This window comes from Neocloeon triangulifer, unplaced genomic scaffold (genome assembly GCF_031216515.1).
Source record: "Neocloeon triangulifer isolate White Clay Creek 2 clone unplaced genomic scaffold, ASM3121651v1 ptg000017l, whole genome shotgun sequence".
Taxonomy (NCBI): Eukaryota; Metazoa; Arthropoda; class Insecta; order Ephemeroptera; family Baetidae; genus Neocloeon; species Neocloeon triangulifer.
The window spans coordinates 6,888,124-6,907,627 of record NW_026775559.1 but is presented as its reverse complement, the minus strand read 5'-3'; the positions used below and the strand labels follow the sequence as shown (position 1 = coordinate 6,907,627).

General features: G+C 40.7%; 1 protein-coding gene across 20 annotated transcripts; it reads left to right on the top strand.

Annotated features, from left to right (window-relative positions):
• The first annotated feature begins 213 nt into the window (after positions 1-213).
• On the top strand, positions 214-19,430 carry LOC132202908 (casein kinase I). Of its 20 annotated transcripts, none has more exons than XM_059630196.1 (14): positions 214-972; positions 4,666-4,706; positions 4,759-4,828; positions 11,605-11,706; positions 13,908-14,056; positions 15,245-15,359; positions 15,585-15,704; positions 16,237-16,556; positions 16,666-16,740; positions 17,197-17,277; positions 17,629-17,682; positions 18,011-18,106; positions 18,237-18,343; positions 18,573-19,430. In XM_059630196.1, the coding sequence occupies exons 1-14, from the start codon at positions 720-722 to the stop codon at positions 18,640-18,642; spliced, it is 1,653 nt and encodes a 550-aa protein (XP_059486179.1). In that variant the 5' UTR covers positions 214-719; the 3' UTR covers positions 18,643-19,430. The 20 variants fall into 20 exon arrangements, with proteins under 20 accessions (XP_059486179.1, XP_059486177.1, XP_059486178.1 ...); XM_059630194.1 differs by having other exon boundaries at positions 13,905-14,056; XM_059630195.1 differs by lacking the exon at positions 13,908-14,056 and adding an exon at positions 12,190-12,341.
• The last annotated feature ends 74 nt before the right edge of the window (positions 19,431-19,504 follow it).

Sequence of the window (19,504 nt, the reverse complement as noted above, 5' to 3'; positions counted from 1 at the left end):
ATCACAACTAAAAGAAAGGTCTTGTCAAATACAAGAAATCTCTAATTTAGAAGATACTTTGATCATTTAATAAGGTTTGAAATATTATTTTTAAGAGGATTTGACTTCAAAATACATGTAAAGAGATTAAAAGAGGTGTAAATTTTGCATTTTCCACACCGGCAAGTTTAAGTGCGCGATGGACTGGAGCGCCGGATGCGCGGCTGCGTTGCGCACAATCCACGGCGAGGTCACATCTCGTTCAGCTATGGCGGTGCCAAGTGGTTGAGACGACTGGAAGAGGAACGTTCGTGTCCGTTTGAAATGCTCGGTCGGCAGTGGTGAAGCCGAATAGCCGAGCCAGAAGTGCCGAACGCAAAGGGAGAAGCAGCAGCGAGTGCATTCGCACGGAAGGAGCGGCCGCGAGGAGGAGGGCACACGAGACAAACACAAAACGAAAAGAGTGTGCGAAACGGAGACGCAGGGCGGTGCGTCATGTCGGCATTGATTTTCGTCGCGGGCAGCCGCTGGTGATCGGGCCGACGTCGTCCGGTGCAAGTGGCGAAGATTCTACGGCGGTTGCACTGTGCAGAAGCCCGCCGAGTGCACGATGGCCATCGGCTACCTGTGACGGAAGGACGTGAGGCAGCCATTTTCAGTCGTGCTAATCCAGTTAGTAAGCAGCGGCGGGGCAGAAGCCCAGGCGGACGACAAAGTCGGCGTCCGGTCGGCATCGGAGCATGCAGAAGGGCAAGACCGCCGGTGAAGCAACACAGCAGCAGGAAAAGCGAGTCTCAAGGGCGGGCGCAGCTGGAACAGCGGCCGGCGCCGTCGCCGGCGCCGCTTCTGCCGTCCGAGCAACCTCGGCGTCCAACATGCATAGCACCAGCAGACACAGTGTCTCCAGCGGCTCGTCCGGCGTCCTCATGGTCGGACCCAATTTCAGGGTCGGCAAGAAGATAGGATGCGGAAACTTCGGCGAGCTGCGCCTTGGTGAGTTCATTTCTTGACCCTTGCACCTGCTGGTGCAACCTGTGCTGCCCGCCCACGCCCTGGGCCCTCCTCAGGGTCACTTCTTGTGAAAACTGGTCGCGAGGCACTAAAATTTTGGTTAATATATTTTTTCAAGAAACAACAATTGATTTATTTTTGCAGTGGCATCGCAAGTTTTAATAAAATTGCTTATTAAGCAATTTGAGTCAAAGAGAATATTAATATTTTATTATAATATACATCATTGCTTTAAATTATTTAAAAAATATCTTATTACATAGGAATAAATAATTATAAAATAAAGCTTTGAAATGTTATTTTTTAAATGTTAACGAGAAATAAACATTGAACTTCAAAATATATGTGTGGGATAAAAATTTCATTAGACCTGAACATTTCTTGAAAGTCTTTCTTCCAATTTTCAAATAAAAGCAACAGAGATAACTTGGAAACAAAAATATATTATATTGTTTATTTTTATTTCACTTATAGCTGGAAGCTGGAAATAAATTTTAAGCCTTTAGGAAAGTTAATTATGGTTGATTTTACATTGAAAAAATAATTTTTTTTCATGATAACGTTGAATGTGTGCAGAAATGTTTTGCTTGCCTGCGTTGAAAGCGAAATTTCTATTTTCAGTCTCCTAAACTCGCGTTCGGACCTTGAATTTAAAAAGCAGCTTCAGAGGCCTTCAGCTGATCAGCGTGCTCTTTGCAGCGTGGAATCTCCACGGAAATTGGCTTTCTGCCTCTTCAATTTCCGCGTGCCAGTGCCAGTTCCTCATTTCTAAACCGACTCTGGTGCAAAGTAACGAAAATTATTAAAAAAAAAACAGAAAAGAAAAATCTGCCGCTCCGACTATCATTTACTTGCGAGCAGGTGCTACTTTAACGGCGCCTATCAGCTGCCCCCCGATTCAATTAATTGGCCGTTTGCGATCGCTTCGAAAATTTAATTAACACGGCCGCTTTTATCAAAATTACAAATCCGAGCACGCGTTCGTTGCGTTTGTTTACGGACAGGGCGCACCCCTGGCGGCGACCCTGGCCTGGAAACGCCGCCACCCTCTCCACTTTTTTGTATCCCATTCAGCGGCGCTTTGTTTGTGTGTTTTAACAACGCTCGATGGCGGTTGGCGACAACGCCTGACACACTTTAATATCATCCCTCGGTACGCGCCGTTGGGCTAATTAATATTTCGTTTGTTCTCCCGACGAGAAGCCACAAAAGAACGAACAAACAGCCCTTCAAATGAAGTGCCGAAATATTCCCAACCCCCTCTCTGGTGATCAAAAATTTCCCAAAGGAAGACAAAACGTTCTGCTTGTGTTTGTTTATGTGCAAACAAATCAAGTTTCGATTTTTTTTTGAATATTTTATATTAATTGATAGAGACTCCTTTCAAGTTTCGCAATTGCATTCAAGTTGAAGAGTCTCAATTTTTTGTAACCCCCATCAGCATAAATTTGAGTGAAATCCTCTTTACAAGCCTAATCCAATTATACTAAACAGGGTAGCTTGAATAAATCTAATCAAATTGCGAAACGCAGCAGCTCGGGCAAATCAAATCAGGGTTGTATAACAAGCCTCTGCTTTCCTATCTGTCTGTTTCTTTGCCCAGCGGAGGGTCGCTCTGAGTGCGTCACAGAGGGCTCAATTAAATCTGCAATGTCGAAGGTGCCGCGTGCCAATTAAAGCGCTCGCGGTCGATACGTACCCAGAGCAGGTGCCGTCGTTTGTATTTCGTTCATTCGTTTGTCGCCTAATTGCACAACGCCCTTTCATAACTCCGTTCAATACTTTCGGTATGTTCTCATTGTTGCACTACGCAACTTTGTTTCTCGCTGTACGTCAGATTTCTGCTGAATTGAACATTTCTAGCCTTACATTAATATAAAAATAACCCCCAGAGCACTCTGTTTGTCGAGATAAGCCTGCGAGTTTATTCGGAAAATCTGAACAAAAGTGCTTTTCTATGGAATAAAATTGCACAAGCAGCTCGTGCTAATTAATTTTGAAGAATATAACGTTGCCTGCGATCCTTCAATATGTTGTTCAAGTGGAATTTACGTTCATGTTAGTGGGATTGACTCTATTGATTTGTCATCTAACTTGCATTAATTTAAATACTAATTTTGGCCTTTGCGCCTCATCACGTCTAAATCAACAGCTCATTCCGTCACACTTCCTTTGGTTGTTTCTTGTGAAACATGAGCTATCCTCACAATATTTGCTCAAAAACCAACAGTCTTTGTGGTCATTTTCATTTAATAAAAACAGTTGAAATTTTCAAAATTTAGAATCCTTGCGCCTGGAGATTTGTAACGATTAAAAATTTTAACTTTTATTGTTTATTTATTTTCATTTTATTGCCCTTGAGGGAAAAATTTATAAAAAAAAAACTACAACTCAATATTCGTGAATTAATTCGTATTTCATATATTATGATTTTTTATCAGAGACTTTCATTAAATTGGAATTTCCAGCTTTCAATTCATAAATTACCAAAACCAATTTTGTTTGATATAATCATCTCAATTTCCCTTTTTTTAGTTTTGAAAATTCAAATTCCAAATAAAAAAACTATTACTTATTGTAGCTGATTTTATGGAACTATTGAAATATTTTAAATTTTCATAAAAATATCATCTGATCTTTTCTTCCACAATTTTTAGCAGTGCACTCTACCGATAACAATATTATCGTTAATTTTATTTCCCGGAATGATAATTTCCGCCATTAGGTTAAATAAATTTTTAAATAATATTTTAAGAAATTTTTAAATTTAAAATGAGATACATGTGCTATACAGTTATTAAAGATAAAAATATAATTATGTCTTTTAGCAGAAATTGGGCGTCAAATTATTGCAGCAAGTACTGGGAAGCTTTTGATGAATCAGCAATTATTACATTACAAGCTGATAGTAAAACTCGGTTCTCCCTTGGCGTACAAAGATGAGTAATGTAATAAACTTTTTACGTTAGCAGCGATAAAAAGCTGTCTACAAAATCGTTAAGTCTCAAATTTACAGACAGATAATAATTTTTAGGCAGACCATTTAATATTATTAATGTGTCAATTTATTTCCATTCTGATAAAAATATCACTAATTGAGCAAATTAGATGAAGATTTTGAATGAAAAATTTCAAAGCACGATTGCTGAAAGCAGAATACTCTTATAGCATTTAATGGAGGCGGCTCAGTATGGTCGTATGGTCGGTGGTAAATGATTATGGCCGCCTCTCCTGTTGCGAAGAAGCGAAATCGCTCGTCGGCGGATCAGGTCGCGGACGTTCCTTTTCGTGAGTCACCGCCCTCGCTCGCCCGCTCCCTGGCAGGTCGATCGACTCTCTCGCTTCAGGAACAGGTTGCGCCGAACAAAGATAATGGCTGGCAACCAACATGCCTCTTTTGAATCAATCTCTATCTCAATATTTGCCATTCTAAATTTAAATTTACATTAAACAGAAATTTTGCGTATTTGATTTGCGCGTGGGGATAATTAAGTGCTCGTCGCGACCAAGGCCAACGGAAACCGCCGTGAAATGCTAATTGCCGACCAGTTTTCCGCCACAATTTGCAGCTTGATTGAATTTGCAAGCGTAAATAATATCCCCCTTGCATAAAATTTCACTCCAGACAAATGAAAAATATTTTCAAATTTGACATTGTTTGTCTTCTGCTTGCAGGCAAAAACTTGTACAACAACGAGCATGTTGCCATCAAAATGGTGAGTTCAGAAATTGTGGTGAATCGTGTCTTTACTAATTCAACTTTTGCAGGAGGCGATGAAATCAAAAGCGCCGCAGCTGCATCTAGAATACAGGTTCTACAAGCTGCTCGGCTCTCACGGTATGTCTCTTTTTTGACTTGTCTGTCTTTTAATTGCGAATCACTCGCAACAACCTCTTAATTGTTAGTCATTCAACAAGACAGAGAGGCACTCGCGTAGCAACAGAACAGCAAAAATGTTGAGGCAAAAACTTCTCATTGTCACCACAGAAAACTGCCAAGTGTATGTTCTGTCGTCACCCCATTGATGCATTTAAAAAAATATTTTACTTTTATATCAGAAAATTTATTTTCATGAAATATATTTCAATATGTGCAAAATTACTCTTAAAATTTCACTTTCTTTTTTTTTAACTATAAATTTCTACAAAATTGATACAAAAATTAAAAAGACATTGTGTACCATAAGTAGACAATTTAGGATCAAATTTCCGCGCCAAGAGACAGTAGGAATGCGGCCGTCCGTCGTCAGTCGCGCTCGTTTTCGGTTTCCGTCCGGTTTGTTCGATCAGCCAAGGTTACGTAAACGCGTGTCGTTTGGCAATTCGGATTGCTCTTTGCGGCTCGCAGGTGCAGCAGATAAATTACTCAGTGGAAAACACGGGCGCGCATACATCGATTTTGCTTTTCCACGTCGTCGCCGCCGCTGACGCTGCTTCTGCAAGCTTTTGTTTCGCGTCAACAACCACATCGATCCGCGAGAATTATCGCGGCGAATGCGGGTGCTGTCACAAACTCATTGACGCTCTGCAAAATTCTGAAAGCTATGCTAATTTCGCTAAAAAAAATTTCTTTAAAATTAATTTCTTAAATATTGCATTAATATTTAACATTTTCTGTAGAAATTAAAAAGGTTTAACTTTTGCATTTGAAACCTACCAAGCAGAAAATCAATCAAAATAGCTTCTTAAATGCTGCAGTTTTGAAAATAAAACGTCTGTACATGTAGTGAAGGAAAGCAGACTGCTTTGAGGAATTATTTATGTGTAATGGTTTTCCTTTTGCTGCTGTACTCACCTTGATGGCCATTCACGCCGACAGCAGCTGTTGCGAGAGCGGAGGAATTTTTTCACATCCTCGACGCGCTCAAGCAAAACCGATTTCACACAAATCCGGCCGGCGCCGCATTTCGCGAGGGCGAATTTGAGAAAGGGAGACAATTTGGCCGAGTGCTCAGGAGGAAAAGCGACACCGGCGTCTCGAGTGCCCTCTCCAAAGGGACTCTGAAGAAAAAAGCAAACGAAAGAGGAGCAAGAATTTAAACACAAAGAGCGAGAGCACCTGTGGACGCATTCACCCCTGCAGCGACATTTTGACTCCACTTTGAGTTTCCAAATTATACATACGCTGAATGCAAAACATACAAGCGCTGTACAGACGCGGCGGGAAAGCACCTTGATTTGTGCGAATGGCTGCTTCTTTTGTTTCGCGTTTTATTTGCTACCAAAATCATAAAAAAAAATCAGGACTTAAAATGTTTCAACAATGAGACAAAAATTATTAATTATTTATTGAAAATTGTTGTTTACCCGTTTTTACTTTCATTTCAAAGAAAGTCCTGTTTAGTAATTATTCTCCGAAAATTCATTACCGTTGGGGGCTATCAATTTTTTTCGGTTCTATAATTCCATACCGGGAATTCCGAAGCAGGCTATGACGCGCGAGCCCAAATTGAAATTCGACTCCTTATCTAAACGCATTGTGTTCGTCGTAAGAAAACGATGAAAATGGTATCGCGCATAGCTCGTCATGGTCAAGTCGCACTCGGCCGTAATGTGTATCATTATCGCATATACGTGACTGCCAAGTCGGTACCTGCTCACTTTGCCCCCCGATCCGCTCCGTGCGGAGGAGTCGAACAGGGTTTTGTTTTCCTTTGACGCTGTTCGATAATCGAACGCGCCAGTCACGATGCGCTGGCACATTTTTGTTTTGGTCAACCGATTGATTCTCCAAATCGGGCCGATCTCGTTGAATAACAAGCGTTTTAAAATAATGATAGAGGACTAAATTAAACAACAAAAGGATCGAAAAAACAAATTGGAATATAAAAGCAAAACAAAAGTAACTCAGCTTTTAATAATAATCTCAATTAAAAGGAATACAATTTTTGTTTTATGTGAGATTTCATTCCGAATTTGTTCTTTCCCTATTCTGTGGCTTCTTCCAGGAAATTTTAAATTATGGCGAATCTCATCTTGCTTGGGTCTCATTTTGCAAAATAATTTCCAATACCTTTCACCCTTATCAAGCCTTTAACGACTTTTTCATATTAATATTCTGGGAAGAGGCAAATTTTTCGCTTCTCAGCTCCGAGTAAATATGCGAGAGCAGCGTTTGATGTCAAAAGAGTTCGTTTTGCTGGCGCTCCCAGATGGTAACACGCGTGTGGCCCGCTTTGGGGCTTTGCTCGGTGAACCCGCTCATGTGTAAGTTTTCCTCTCGTTCGATAACAACTCGGTCGGCTTGGTGGCTGCGGTATCGTTGAAACGTGCCTGCCCGCGCCCACCGAGGGACTCTGCACATGTTCGCGTCACCCGCACGTGCGATGGGGTGTGATTCCCTCTCAGTGCAAAAAAAGCAGCAAAACGAACATTCGCGGAAAATTAATCAACAGGAGTTATGGCTGCGCGTTGTTCAAGGTTGGGAAAGTAAAAGAAGCTAGGGGCGAGTGAGCGGGCGTGCTTTTCGGTGGCCGCACATCCTGCCCGACCGGTCCACTTTGGCGAGAGTCGATTCTTTTTTTTTTCAGTTAGTCCAACCAACAACACACACCTTCCTCTGACGGTGTCTAATTAATGCGCGTGCATGCAGGCGCCTTTGTGTGCGGCTCAGTTGGTCACGCCTCTGACCAACGCGACACTACACTTGGCTCTTAACACTCGCAGGTTTTGTTTTGGTTTGTTTAAATCTAACTGAGAGTTTCTCAACAACTTAAATTATTTAAAAAAATAAATCCTCGATTGAATGGAAAAAAAATACATAAATATTTTTCAAAATTAAAACTTCCGTTAATGTATTTATTTACTTTTTCTTTCACTATTCAAATGACTAAAAAATATATCGCTTAAAGTTAAAAGCATTATTTTCATATTTCTAATTATACTTAATCTATTTAAACGTTTTTTAGCAGAATTATCCCAATTTTTATCTTCATTTTAGTTGCTTTTACTCGAAAATTATGACATTCATAAATCATTCCCTCTTTATGAATCAGGCAACATTCAATGGGCCCATAAATACACAAGACGAAAGTTATCACTTCACGTGTCATTACTAGCTGGTACCAAAGCTGCACCAAACGATCTATCGCTGTTCTTTTTGCTTAGGCATGAATTAGGTCAGATCAAGGTCGGCTAGGAGCCAACCCTTTTGACGAAAACAAGGGTCGGCTTGTCAAAGGGAAAATTACGTCGAGGCTCATTATCGCTTCATCCAATTTGCGCGCCTCGACTCGTAATCAGCTTTCCTGCTGCCTCGTCGGCGCCACACTGAACAAGTTTGCGATCGGCCCCCGCCGCGCGATGATTTTTGCCCTTTCAGTCCTACAAGCAAACACTCCATTCAGAAATTCTGTTTTACCTACGCGTCTCTGGCGCCGGCGCCACCCACGCGTCATGACAAAATCGTCCCGCACGCATTGAGTCGGACAGATGCTTGAAAAGAACAAGATTTTTATTTTTAAACTGTGACTTTTAAAATAAATCACCCTGTGAAAAGAAGCAGAAATTAATTGTACTTCATTATTTGATTGAAATCAAACAAACTTTGGCTTGAAAAAATACTAAAAAGTAAAATAATTAACAATTTTAATGATTTTAATTAAACATATTTAGCCGTACTAAAAAAATTGAATAACAATGTTTTATATTTACACATAAAATTATTTGTTTATTTTCATCGCTTTATCAGCACATCCAAGTCAAGAAGGTCGCCGTGGTGCGCATTCCTATTGACCCCGTGTGTGCATGCAGAGTTGAATATATTTTTTATTCGCTCTTTATCTGCGGTCGGGCGCAATCGTTGAAAGGCCACGGCCGCACCAAATCGAATCGCGCGCTCGTTTGTCTTCCGAGCTGCGTCAAACCGCGGCGATCCCGCTTTCGTCCTCCGCGAGTGCATCCTCGCTTTTTATTTCCTTCTCGCTTTTTTCTCACACTCTTTGAAAGCAAAAGCACGCGAGTGAGCCTAAGGCGCGCATGCCGCGCTAAGGGACCAACCCCTATCGATTGGGGTCAAGACTCACCCCGTTGAGCGGTGGCGCCGATCGACGACCGACCGACTTGGTCCTCCGCTGCGCCAACTCGGGCCGAAGACCCCAACGTGCCGTAAGCGGATTTGACGCCGCGTAATCGTGGCAAATCGAGTTACGGCGCCGCTGACGAGTGGAATGTGAATCAATTTGATTCATTTTTATACAGAGACAAATAGCAAAATTTTCATCGCGTTTCATTGCCCCGAGGTTCAAGGACGGTCTTGTTTTCTCCAAAGTTCACAAACAGCTCCTCAAGGAGTAATAAATAGAATGTGCTTTTAATATCAGCTGATATTTATTTTATTTTTAATAGATTGGAGCATCAATGTTAACATATAAATAATTAATAAGAAATATAATTTAAAACTTATAATTAAAAAATAAGTTTACGAAGTATGTTTTTATGAGAACAAATTAAAACACAATTGAACTTTTAAATGTATTTAAAAGTTGTATACAAGACTAATTTTCATAAATATCTGCCATTAATTTTTATAAATTAATTTGACTGACTTATAATTGCAAAATATTTTAATTTAAAAAAAAAACGGGACCATTTTATTATAATTTTTGCTTGATTTCACTACATCTCTCACTGGTCTATTCAGAATGCTGAAGTCCAGATGCCGTCTGAGCCAATTTGGCCACTCGACCGCTGAGAGTGTTGAGTGTTGGTTATCTATCAGCAAAATTTGATTAGCTGAAAATGAGCTCTCTCTCGGCAGATCGCCCGCCGCTCAGCCTCTCTCAATCCCCAATCAATTTGACAACTCGGCAGCCGATTCATTTAGCTCTGCCGCCCACGCCATCGACGATGACAAAACAAATCGCCTGACATTTACCGCGACCAAATTGACGTTCGAATAGCACAAAAGTTTTGAATACATCGGGAAAAAAGAGTCTAGAGGTTCATATAAGAATTCATAAAATCTTATCTCTATTTGAAAAGACCTCATATTAAAACGGAAGAAAGCAAACAATGATCTTATTTGATCGTGGTGGAGGATTGCTGGAAGTGGAGAAAGAAAGCGGGAAATAAGTTTGGTGAGGGACGGAAGGGGTTATCGATTGGCGCACGCACCTCTTGCGTCTGCGGCGCGTGTGTGCGCAGCCCCAATGAGTCACACGCGCGCGGACAATTTGCGCGGAAATCTGGTGATTTATGCAAATAGCGCGACTAAATCGAGAGTCTCTTGTAAGTCTTATAACTCGTGTCCGCCATGCATTATTCATCCCGAGGAAATTACCGAACCGCGACCAGCTCTAATGCGCCGATCTTTTGGTGAAATTCAATAGCAGGACATATCAACTTTGCCAACCTAATAACAACTCTAAAAGGACCACTTATGTTTAACAACTTCATATCAGAATCAGAAAATATTGATAAAAATTGAATTTGATCTCTTCAAATTAATTAAATAATAATTTGAATTGCTTGAATATGAACAATTTTTTAATTATAGATAAAAAAAAATTGTTAATTTAATCCCATTATATAATTGAAATTTTTAATCAAATTGGGTCAGTAATTGGCTGCACTACTTAAAATGAATAATAGGCGGCGATAACAATGTGGTCTCATTGTCCGCATATTATCAAGGGTGATTGAGTGAAATTCCGTCGTCGTCGTTCGAACGCACCGATCGAAAAAGAAACAATGCACGATGCTTATCGGGCCAGTCTTGTAATTGAGGATGACTCGCGCGTCCTCCCGCAACTTTTACCAATTCTCTTTCTTAAAAAAAAAAAACGAAGAGAGGATCGAAAGAGCTGGTGGTCGGAATTCAAAATTACGCGTCTAGTCCGCGGCGGCGTGACCTCATCGTCCCTCGAGCGCTTTGTTCTCCGCTGACGAACAAAGCATTTCGATCTCCGAGCATGAAGCAGACTCGTTCGGACGAATCGAGGCACGAAATGTAAATACATTCATTGCAACTGGCGGCTTATTTCATGAAATATGAAACGGAATTAAAACGCGATGAGAATCATTGTACTAGTAAAAACGTTAATGATTTTCTATTAGTTCTTTATTATGAACTTGCAAGATGTTTTTCATTCAGTTTAATCAAGGAATTGATTTTTTTTTTGCTCAATTTACAGTTTTAAAAATTTGTTGGAATTTTGAAATAAATCCATTTTTCTTTTTCAGGGGAAAAAAATCAAAATAAAAATTTTTTAATATTTTTCTCCGTCTTTAAACAGTGTAATATATTCAGAATGACATATTAATATTTCATTGCTAAATTACTTTCAATTACTTTTTTAATGCATCTTGGCCCGCGTGGCGACAGAACAAATTTAATTGGTGTCATTTCTCATTTCACCTTGTGCGCCACCTGTGAATTCATGTTCCGCTCGGCGAACCGCTTTGGGCAAAATTTACACTTTCTCATTTTCCTCTCAGCACCCCTTTGCTCTTTTTTTCTCATTCTCTTTCTCGCCTCTCTCTTTAAATCTTCCAAGGCAGGCATCGCGAGCGGCAGCTGCACCTCGTCTCGTCGCCCGAATTAATTTTCTCTCCCCGTTTTCGCGATTACCACCGAAATGAGAGTGAAGAATGTTTGTTTTTTCGGGCTCGCAGGCTCGGCGGGCAAGAGGAAGTCGACTTCGAACGCCGGCGGCTCCGGCAGCGGATCGGCGACGCCCGGCGCCTCCTCCACTTGCTCCACAGGCAAACTCAAAGGTACACCGTCATCAGATCTGCCAGCACCGGAATGAGGAGCTCTCTCCTTTTCTTTACATTTCTTGTATCATTATTTGGCGAGTACGCAGTTGGTCGTCGATGCTCACCGATTCATTTTCTTTTCGTTTTTGTCGTCGCTTCTGAAAGTTTTATTTTGGCTCGGAAATTCCAAAAATTTGCAAAATTTTATTTTGAAGTCTATTATATTCATTTTTCGTTTTCAATTTTTCAAATTAAGAGAAAATTTACTAAATTTTTGGATTGTTTCCCCTTGTCGTTATTTTTTCCTGATGCTCGGAGTGCAAAAGACCTCCGCAGAGATTTCCTTTTTTGGTCTGTATATTTTTAGAGCGGACTTGCAGCTGAAATAGTACCAACAATCCTGCAGACTCTTTTGCTCACTTGTTAATAATTTCCCTCTCTTTTGTGTTCTCCGCGGCGAATGATTTTGAAATGATTAGCGAGGGTGGTTGGTTTTAGTAGAGGGCATTCCGCGGGTGCACCACTTTGGCGTGTGCGGCGGGCGGTACAACGCGTTGGTGCTGGAACTGCTGGGCCCGAGTCTTGAGGACCTCTTCGTCGTGTGCAACCGCAGGTTCACCCTGAAAACCGTGCTGCTCGTCGCCGTGCAACTCGTGAGACCCCGCCACGTCTGTCCGTGCGCCTCTAGCCGATTCCGAGACAAACCAAATCAAAAGCTTTTTATCTGCAAATTTTTTATTTGATTATAATAAACGACGAACTTTGACATTTGCTGTTCATAAATCGGAAAATTTTAAAAATTATTTTTACAATACAGCTAATTTGATTTTTATTATTCATAATTTCAAGTATAATTTTTAAAATTTACCAGGTTTTACAACAAAATAACATTTTATTCGTTAATGACCGTCCATGGGAAAGTTTGAGTCGTAAATTGAAATTTCGACGCGCCTGTTTCACTTACGAACTGATTACGGCAAGCGAGTCGGTTGCCCGCGGCTGTTGACTCTTCTCATCTCGCGTCCCCCGCGTGGTAAACGGAAAAAAATTAAACGTGCTCATCAAGTCGGATCCCCCGCTCGGCGACGAATTTATCATTAATAGCATAACGACGCAGCACACACAATTTATTTCTCTCCTCCTCCGGCGCCGCGTCGTTGACATTTTTTTTCGATCCTCGTTTTTTTCCCCGCCAATAAATTTGTTTCAGCGGAGAGCTCGATTAATCACATTTTAAACGTTTTGTGTGTAAATTTATTATAGTTATCCGCGTCGCTCGCACGCAGAGTTGGCTGAATGTTGCACTGCTTTTCCATTATTCTTCTTCTTCTCTTCGTCACTTTGTTGTACAGAATATTAATGAATATAAAAACAGTCGCTTTCGCTGTTGGTCGTGTCTGGCTTGTTGATGTTTTATCTCAATGTGCCGCCGTCACGGAGAATTCCAATCAGGCTTAAGCCGTGCTCAAAGACTTGCTTTTAATATCAATTATAATCTAATTTTGGAATGAAAATAATAAAATCTGTAATTAATTTTTTGATTTTAATTAATTTTGAAGGAAAATTAATTGGCTCTAAATTGAATGTTTTTTTTATTGGCAAACATGTTACTTAAGGATTATTGCGAGTTTGCGGCCTCAAAGCCGAGTGAGATTCTCTCGTTAGCCGCGGTTGAGCGATCCGATCGAATAACAAACATCGTGAGTCGCTCGCCTCGGCCGACGCAAGACGCAAACACCTCGTTGGCTCTTCTCAGGCTAATGAATGGCAAAGAAGCTGCTGCTCTCTCGCCGCCGCTCTAGTGCTGTTTTCTTTGCACTACAGCCTCATTCGCTTGCATGCACCTTCTTCTTTCTATGTACAGTGCCGCGTTGGCTGACGTCAGTCCGAGCGACCTTGTCACCGCTCCAGTCACACACACTCCATTGTCACCCCGCGCACAAACTGATTTTCCCGCCGCGTCCATGTGAATAAAAAATTTATCGTGTACAAACTCGGGATTGTTGCTAATTTTATTTTTTTGCATTTTCATGCGGCTTTGATGCTGGAATTTGAGTTTGGAGTAAAATTCTCAATTTCGTATCGGCCGCAGAATTTTTAATTTATTTTTCATTTGGCTGTTTTGCACAGATGTATATTTGTGTATGTTTCACTCAACTTTTTGGCGAATCGTTTTTTAATTGTTGTTTTTTGTCTGTTCTGTTTGGTGCTCGCAGCAGAAGGTATTCCCGAGGTGTATTACTTTGGCCCGTGCGGCAAATACAACGCGCTCGTGATGGAGCTGCTCGGTCCCAGCCTAGAAGACTTGTTTGACCTCTGCGGACGTAGGTTTACCCTGAAGACAGTTTTAATGATCGCAATTCAACTAGTAAGTATATTTTTTCCTCAAGTCAGTAGTCTAGATTGTTTATTAAAATATATTATACTTTATAAGTCTTGTACAAAGAGCTGCAAAATCGCTTTTGTTGTGTGTACAAAAATGAACCCCGTCGGCTTTTGGTGTGTGCCCGCGGACTATTTTGGTTTCCTTTCCCAACCTACGAGGCCGTTTCGAATCGGGGAAACGCACTTGACTGTTGAATCAGTCTTTCCACTTAGCATTATCTTATCGCGCTCTCTTTTCTCTCGCATATCAGTTGGCACGAAATTGGAATAATTTGAATGCAACTCGCATCCCGCTCACAAGTACCTCTTTTAAAGTAAATTATTTTAATCAATTATTATTCGCAGTTTAAAATTTTCAAGTTATATAAATTAATTAATTAAATCATTGAGTAATTTTCTCAGTGGAAGGTTCATTTGAAGTTACAAAAAACATAATATATATATATATTATTAATTTGTATTATTTTTCTTACTCCAACCAAACTTTAAAAATAATGAAAGTAGAAAAATTTTAAGATGTCGATTTATCTAAATGAAAATTATTATGATTAGAATTTCAAGTATTTGAGGCTTTATAATATTATTTTTAATATTTCGTAATTTATGTTGTTCTTCATCTTTGTAAATTTCAATCAATTTTTCCGTTAGTTTATAATCAAAACCAATTAAATCTTGGGCTCTGGCCAAAAAATCTATTCTGAGGCGTGTAAAGAGTTGCACGCGGGTCCTTTGTTGTCGCCGAAAGAAGTCGCGCGTTCCACAGTCGGCACAAGCACGTGGCCAAACAGAAATAGCCGCCGCGAGTGGCCGAGAAAAAACAAAACTTTTCACCCTTTCGCTCTAGCGCCCGAGTTTTGCGACGAGAATTTTGTTCGCGTTCTCCGCTCCTTAATTAAAGGTCGGTCGCCAAAAAAGGGAAAAATAATAAAACAAGATTCCCCGCAGCGATGCCGGCGGCCTTGCGCGAAAACGCTTTTTAAAATTCGTCACGACTTTTGCCGGTGAGGTCGCGTTCATTCTGGCCGTCGCGTGATTTCAACTTTTGCAGATTTTTGTATAGAAAAGCATAAAATTCAAACTTTGGTAGTTTGTCTCTCGCGTCGAGCTAGATGCTTGCCAGACGGCCTTTCGAATGAACTTTGTTTACTGATTTTCACTTTCAAATTTGCAGCTCCATAGGATAGAATACGTTCACTCAAGACATCTTATATACAGAGATGTCAAGCCTGAGAATTTCCTCATTGGTCGTAGCTCCACCAAGAAGGACAAAGTGATACATATTATAGGTGAGAAAAATAACTGAAAATTGATGCTCTCTTAATAAATAAATCTGTCAGCAATTTCCTCCGCTCTAAATAGTAAATCCATCGTGGGAAAATATTTCTGAAAGCATGCAAAAATTATTTCACTCAGCGGAAGTCAAATTTGCTGATTTGCGTCAATCGAGCTTGACGTCACTGAATTATCTTTAAGTAACGTGTATGTGACTGATTTTTTTCTTCTCTTTGCAGACTTTGGACTCGCTAAGGAATACATTGACCTGGAGACTAATAAACACATCCCTTACCGGGAGCACAAGAGTTTAACAGGCACAGCTAGATATATGAGCATAAACACGCATTTAGGCAAAGGTGCGTCTCCGTCCCACTCCAGCAGATTTTTTTTGCACAAATAGAGATTTGCAATGTTTTTATTGATTTGGTTGAGATGACATCCCACTAGTAAAGAAAGAAAAAGAAGTTTCAAGTTTTCTGCTTGTCACGTGAGAAATTTGGAGCCTGATCAAACCTCTAACCTCTCCCGTTGTGTCAAAATTTTCATCCATTTAAGTTGAATCTGCATTAATTCACAATTGCACTTTTAAAAATTTCTCCCTAGTTACTTTCTTGTGTCTCACAAACTCAATGTAAACTTTGATGTCCAGCATTCCTCAGATTCGCAATTTGATTTTGGCAATTCAAATACCAAGCCAATTTTTTAAACTGAAATTTCTTTTTTAAATTTCAAGATATATCCACCGCATGGCGTCTTGATGACCTCTGCAAATTATTCATTCTTAATGTAGGAAAATTGCAACCAAAATTAACTAGGCCACTTTATGGCCGGACTATTTGTTACTGGAGTGAACTTATGAGACATGTCTTGATGAACGAATTTTTCCAGAACAAAGCCGGCGAGATGACCTGGAGGCCCTGGGGCACATGTTCATGTACTTTCTGCGCGGCTCGCTGCCGTGGCAGGGCCTGAAGGCGGATACGCTGAAGGAGCGGTACCAAAAGATCGGCGACACGAAGCGTGCGACGCCGATCGAGGTGCTGTGCGAAAACCAGCCTGAGGAGATGGCCACCTACCTGCGCTACGTCAGAAGACTGGACTTTTTCGAGACTCCCGACTACGAGTATCTGAGAAAACTCTTCCAGGATCTATTCGAGAGGAAAGGCTACGTTGACGACGCCGAGTTCGACTGGACGGGCAAGACTATGGTAAAACCGACTCTCTGTTCCTTGGAGCATGCATTTTCACATCATTTGTTTCTGTCTTCACTTCTGTCTCTTTCTTTCTCTCGTCTCCTCCTCAATTCGGTGCATGCAGCCCGCCAATTTCCACGTTTTCCGCGTGCTCAGAAACGCACCACCCTCCCACGTCGGGAAAACCAAGTCGGACAAGGTGAGTGCCTGCTGCGCTCGCTCAAGGTCTCGTATCAAACGCTAGAAGGACCTTGTCCGTTAAAAAAAGAAAACTCTAGCTCATCCGCTTCTAATTTATTCAAATTACTCTATTTGCTAGAAAATATTAAATATCATAAATTGTAGACAACAAAAAATACCTATCCTGTCCCTTCTTTTATCCCCTTATTAAAAAAGCACACTTCTACTCTTATGTGTATTTAGTGGATGGAATGTTTTTCTGTAAAATTTAAAAAAAAATTTAGCATCAATTAGTTTATCTGCATACTTTTCACAACAGTTGAATTGAAAATTAAACAATCTAAACTTGTATAATAATAAATTGTTATAATTTCCATCCAGTGAATGCTCTTTTCGGCACTGTTTAATTGTTTGAGTTGTTCATGCCTGTTAACTCATTTGGACGAAATGGACACGCTTCTCTTTCTGTTTGCAGTCAACACCAGTGGGCTCCTTACAGACTGCACACGAGATGGTTGTTTCACCTAACAGAGAGCAGCACCGAAATACGGCAAAGGTACATAAATACCAATCAAACGCTTTGGGTAATTGATCGAACGCAGCAGCGCTGTGCGACTTTTGGTTTGCTGTCTTGCCACTGCATTTTCTCGTTTTCCTTTTTACTTGAAACTTGGGTTTTGTCACTACCGAGGAGCATGCCACTGATCCTACTTAGAGCCGAGATAGTTAGTGAAATACACTCACCGCTTTTACAATTACTATGGTTGGTAGTCTCTATAGACTGAGAATGGAACTTGGCTGTGAGTGTTCTGGCAAACAGCCCCCTATATTCAGATATTTGATATAGTTAGGCAGCTCCAAAAATGGGAAAATTCTATTCAATAATGGTTTACTTTTTTGGCCACAGGATGGATTGGATTGGCTAATGTATGACGATGACGAGGAATTGGTTATTGAGGAGGTCCGCCTGAATTATTTCTATAAAAAAATATTTGAACCCTTGCTTACTCAAAAAATATTGCTAGAAATTCGTTCCATTATAAGAATTAGTTCCAATCCTGGTTAAAAAATAAGACTCGTCCAGCTAGTTTTAAAATTATTAGAAATTTGGGCAAAACAAAATTAATTGTTGCTTTTTGGTATTTAAAAGTAGATTTGAAGCTTTCCACGTAGTCGATTTGTTTGTTTTTGTCCTTTCTTTTGTATTTGGTCTTATCATTTGACTGAGTTTTGCGCCGTTTGTTCCACCTTTCGTTGCTTTGCTGACTTGACTGTTGACCTGATGCCAGGGTGGAGTCAAGGGTGCTGCATGGTCTGATGTTCCAAAGCAGTCGTCAAATACTCTGGGCAACCTGACACCGGCCGACAGGCACGGATCCGTGCAGGTGAGTGTCGCGCGCGCATGCCTTGGCTCTAAACAAACCGTTCTTCGACGACCGCCCTCGACACTCGAACCGCAGTTGCTCCTCGTCCGACACTCTGCCGACCACACTGACCGCGTTTCTCTCGTTGCAGGTCGTCAGCTCCACGAATGGCGAACTAGCCAACGACGACCCCACAGCCGGACACTCGAACACGCCCATCACTGCGCAAGCCGAAGTGGAAATCGTTGATGAAACCAAGTATGTATTTCTTTTTTAAATATGACAAAAAAAAATTCAGGAAAATTTGCAATGCAGCTAATAGATTGTAACACTAGAATGTATATAAATATTTTTTTTTTTAAACAAGCAAATTTAAAGATAACTTTTTCAATTTATCAATTCAATTTGATTATGTAAAGCTCTTAAATTTTGTTATAAAATTGAGTCTTCCCACTGGGTACATTTATATATTTTCTATTAAAAATAGTTTTTGCTATTATTGCAGATGCTGCTGCTTCTTTAAACGAAAGAAGAAGAAGTCGGGGCGCGCGAAATGACTAGCTGCCGTCGTGCAGTGCAGTCCGGAGCGAGAAGCGGTGACCCTGCTGCGCGCCACCTCTCAGTCCAACTCACGAGATTCGATGCTCAGTCCAAGTGGGGAGTTCTTGGCAGCGGCGGCCGCGGCCGTCGCCTCTTCCCAACACCCCCGAGCAGCGGCCAGCCGTCAAGTCCCTCCACTTGCTTAGTCATCAAACGAAATTTAAAAACAACACAAAGCACCGCCTGCAATTTAAACGAATCCCCCTTTGGCAAATCTTGCAAATCACACACATACACTCACTCACTACGTACGCTACTCGAAGTGAATTCACTTATGAACACACACACACACACACACATGGAAACGCGCTCGCGCGAAAAGCCACTTATCTGTAGATTATTTGCTCTTCCCTATTATTGTTTAGTTTCAATTTTTAATCGAGCGAGAATGTCGATGGCTTTTTGTGAGGCACTATCTACTTTTTAGCCAACGCGGCGAGCAACTGGCGGATGAGCGACAAAAACGCCTCCGCCTATCACGCCGCTTTCTCTCTATCTCTCTGTTTTTTAAGAGAAAGTTGTGAATGACACACACACCCCAAAACCCTGCCCGAAGAAGCGGAAGAAGTTGATAAGAAATGATGTTCCATGATGCATACTTTTTTTTTATTTATAATCGATCGATCACTGTAAATATTAACGCCGGAGAAAAATATGAAAAAAATACGCTAAAAACAAAATGATGATGAAAATGGAAACTTGTAACAACTTTTAATTTAATAAATATAGTTCTTATGGCTGTAAACTTCTTGAATTTAATTTAAAAAAACCAAGTGACATCTAAAAAATAATTGAATACAAAGATTGGAAGAAAACAAT

Bases quoted from the DNA above. Each gene is read 5' to 3' on its own strand.
- LOC132202908 (XM_059630194.1), top strand. From the start codon at position 720: ATGCAGAAGGGCAAGACCGCCGGTGAAGCAACACAGCAGCAGGAAAAG. The intron at 4,707-4,758 runs GTGAGTTCAGAA...CAACTTTTGCAG, and splicing joins AGCATGTTGCCATCAAAATG to GAGGCGATGAAATCAAAAGC. The intron at 14,057-15,244 runs GTAAGTATATTT...TCAAATTTGCAG, and splicing joins TAATGATCGCAATTCAACTA to CTCCATAGGATAGAATACGT.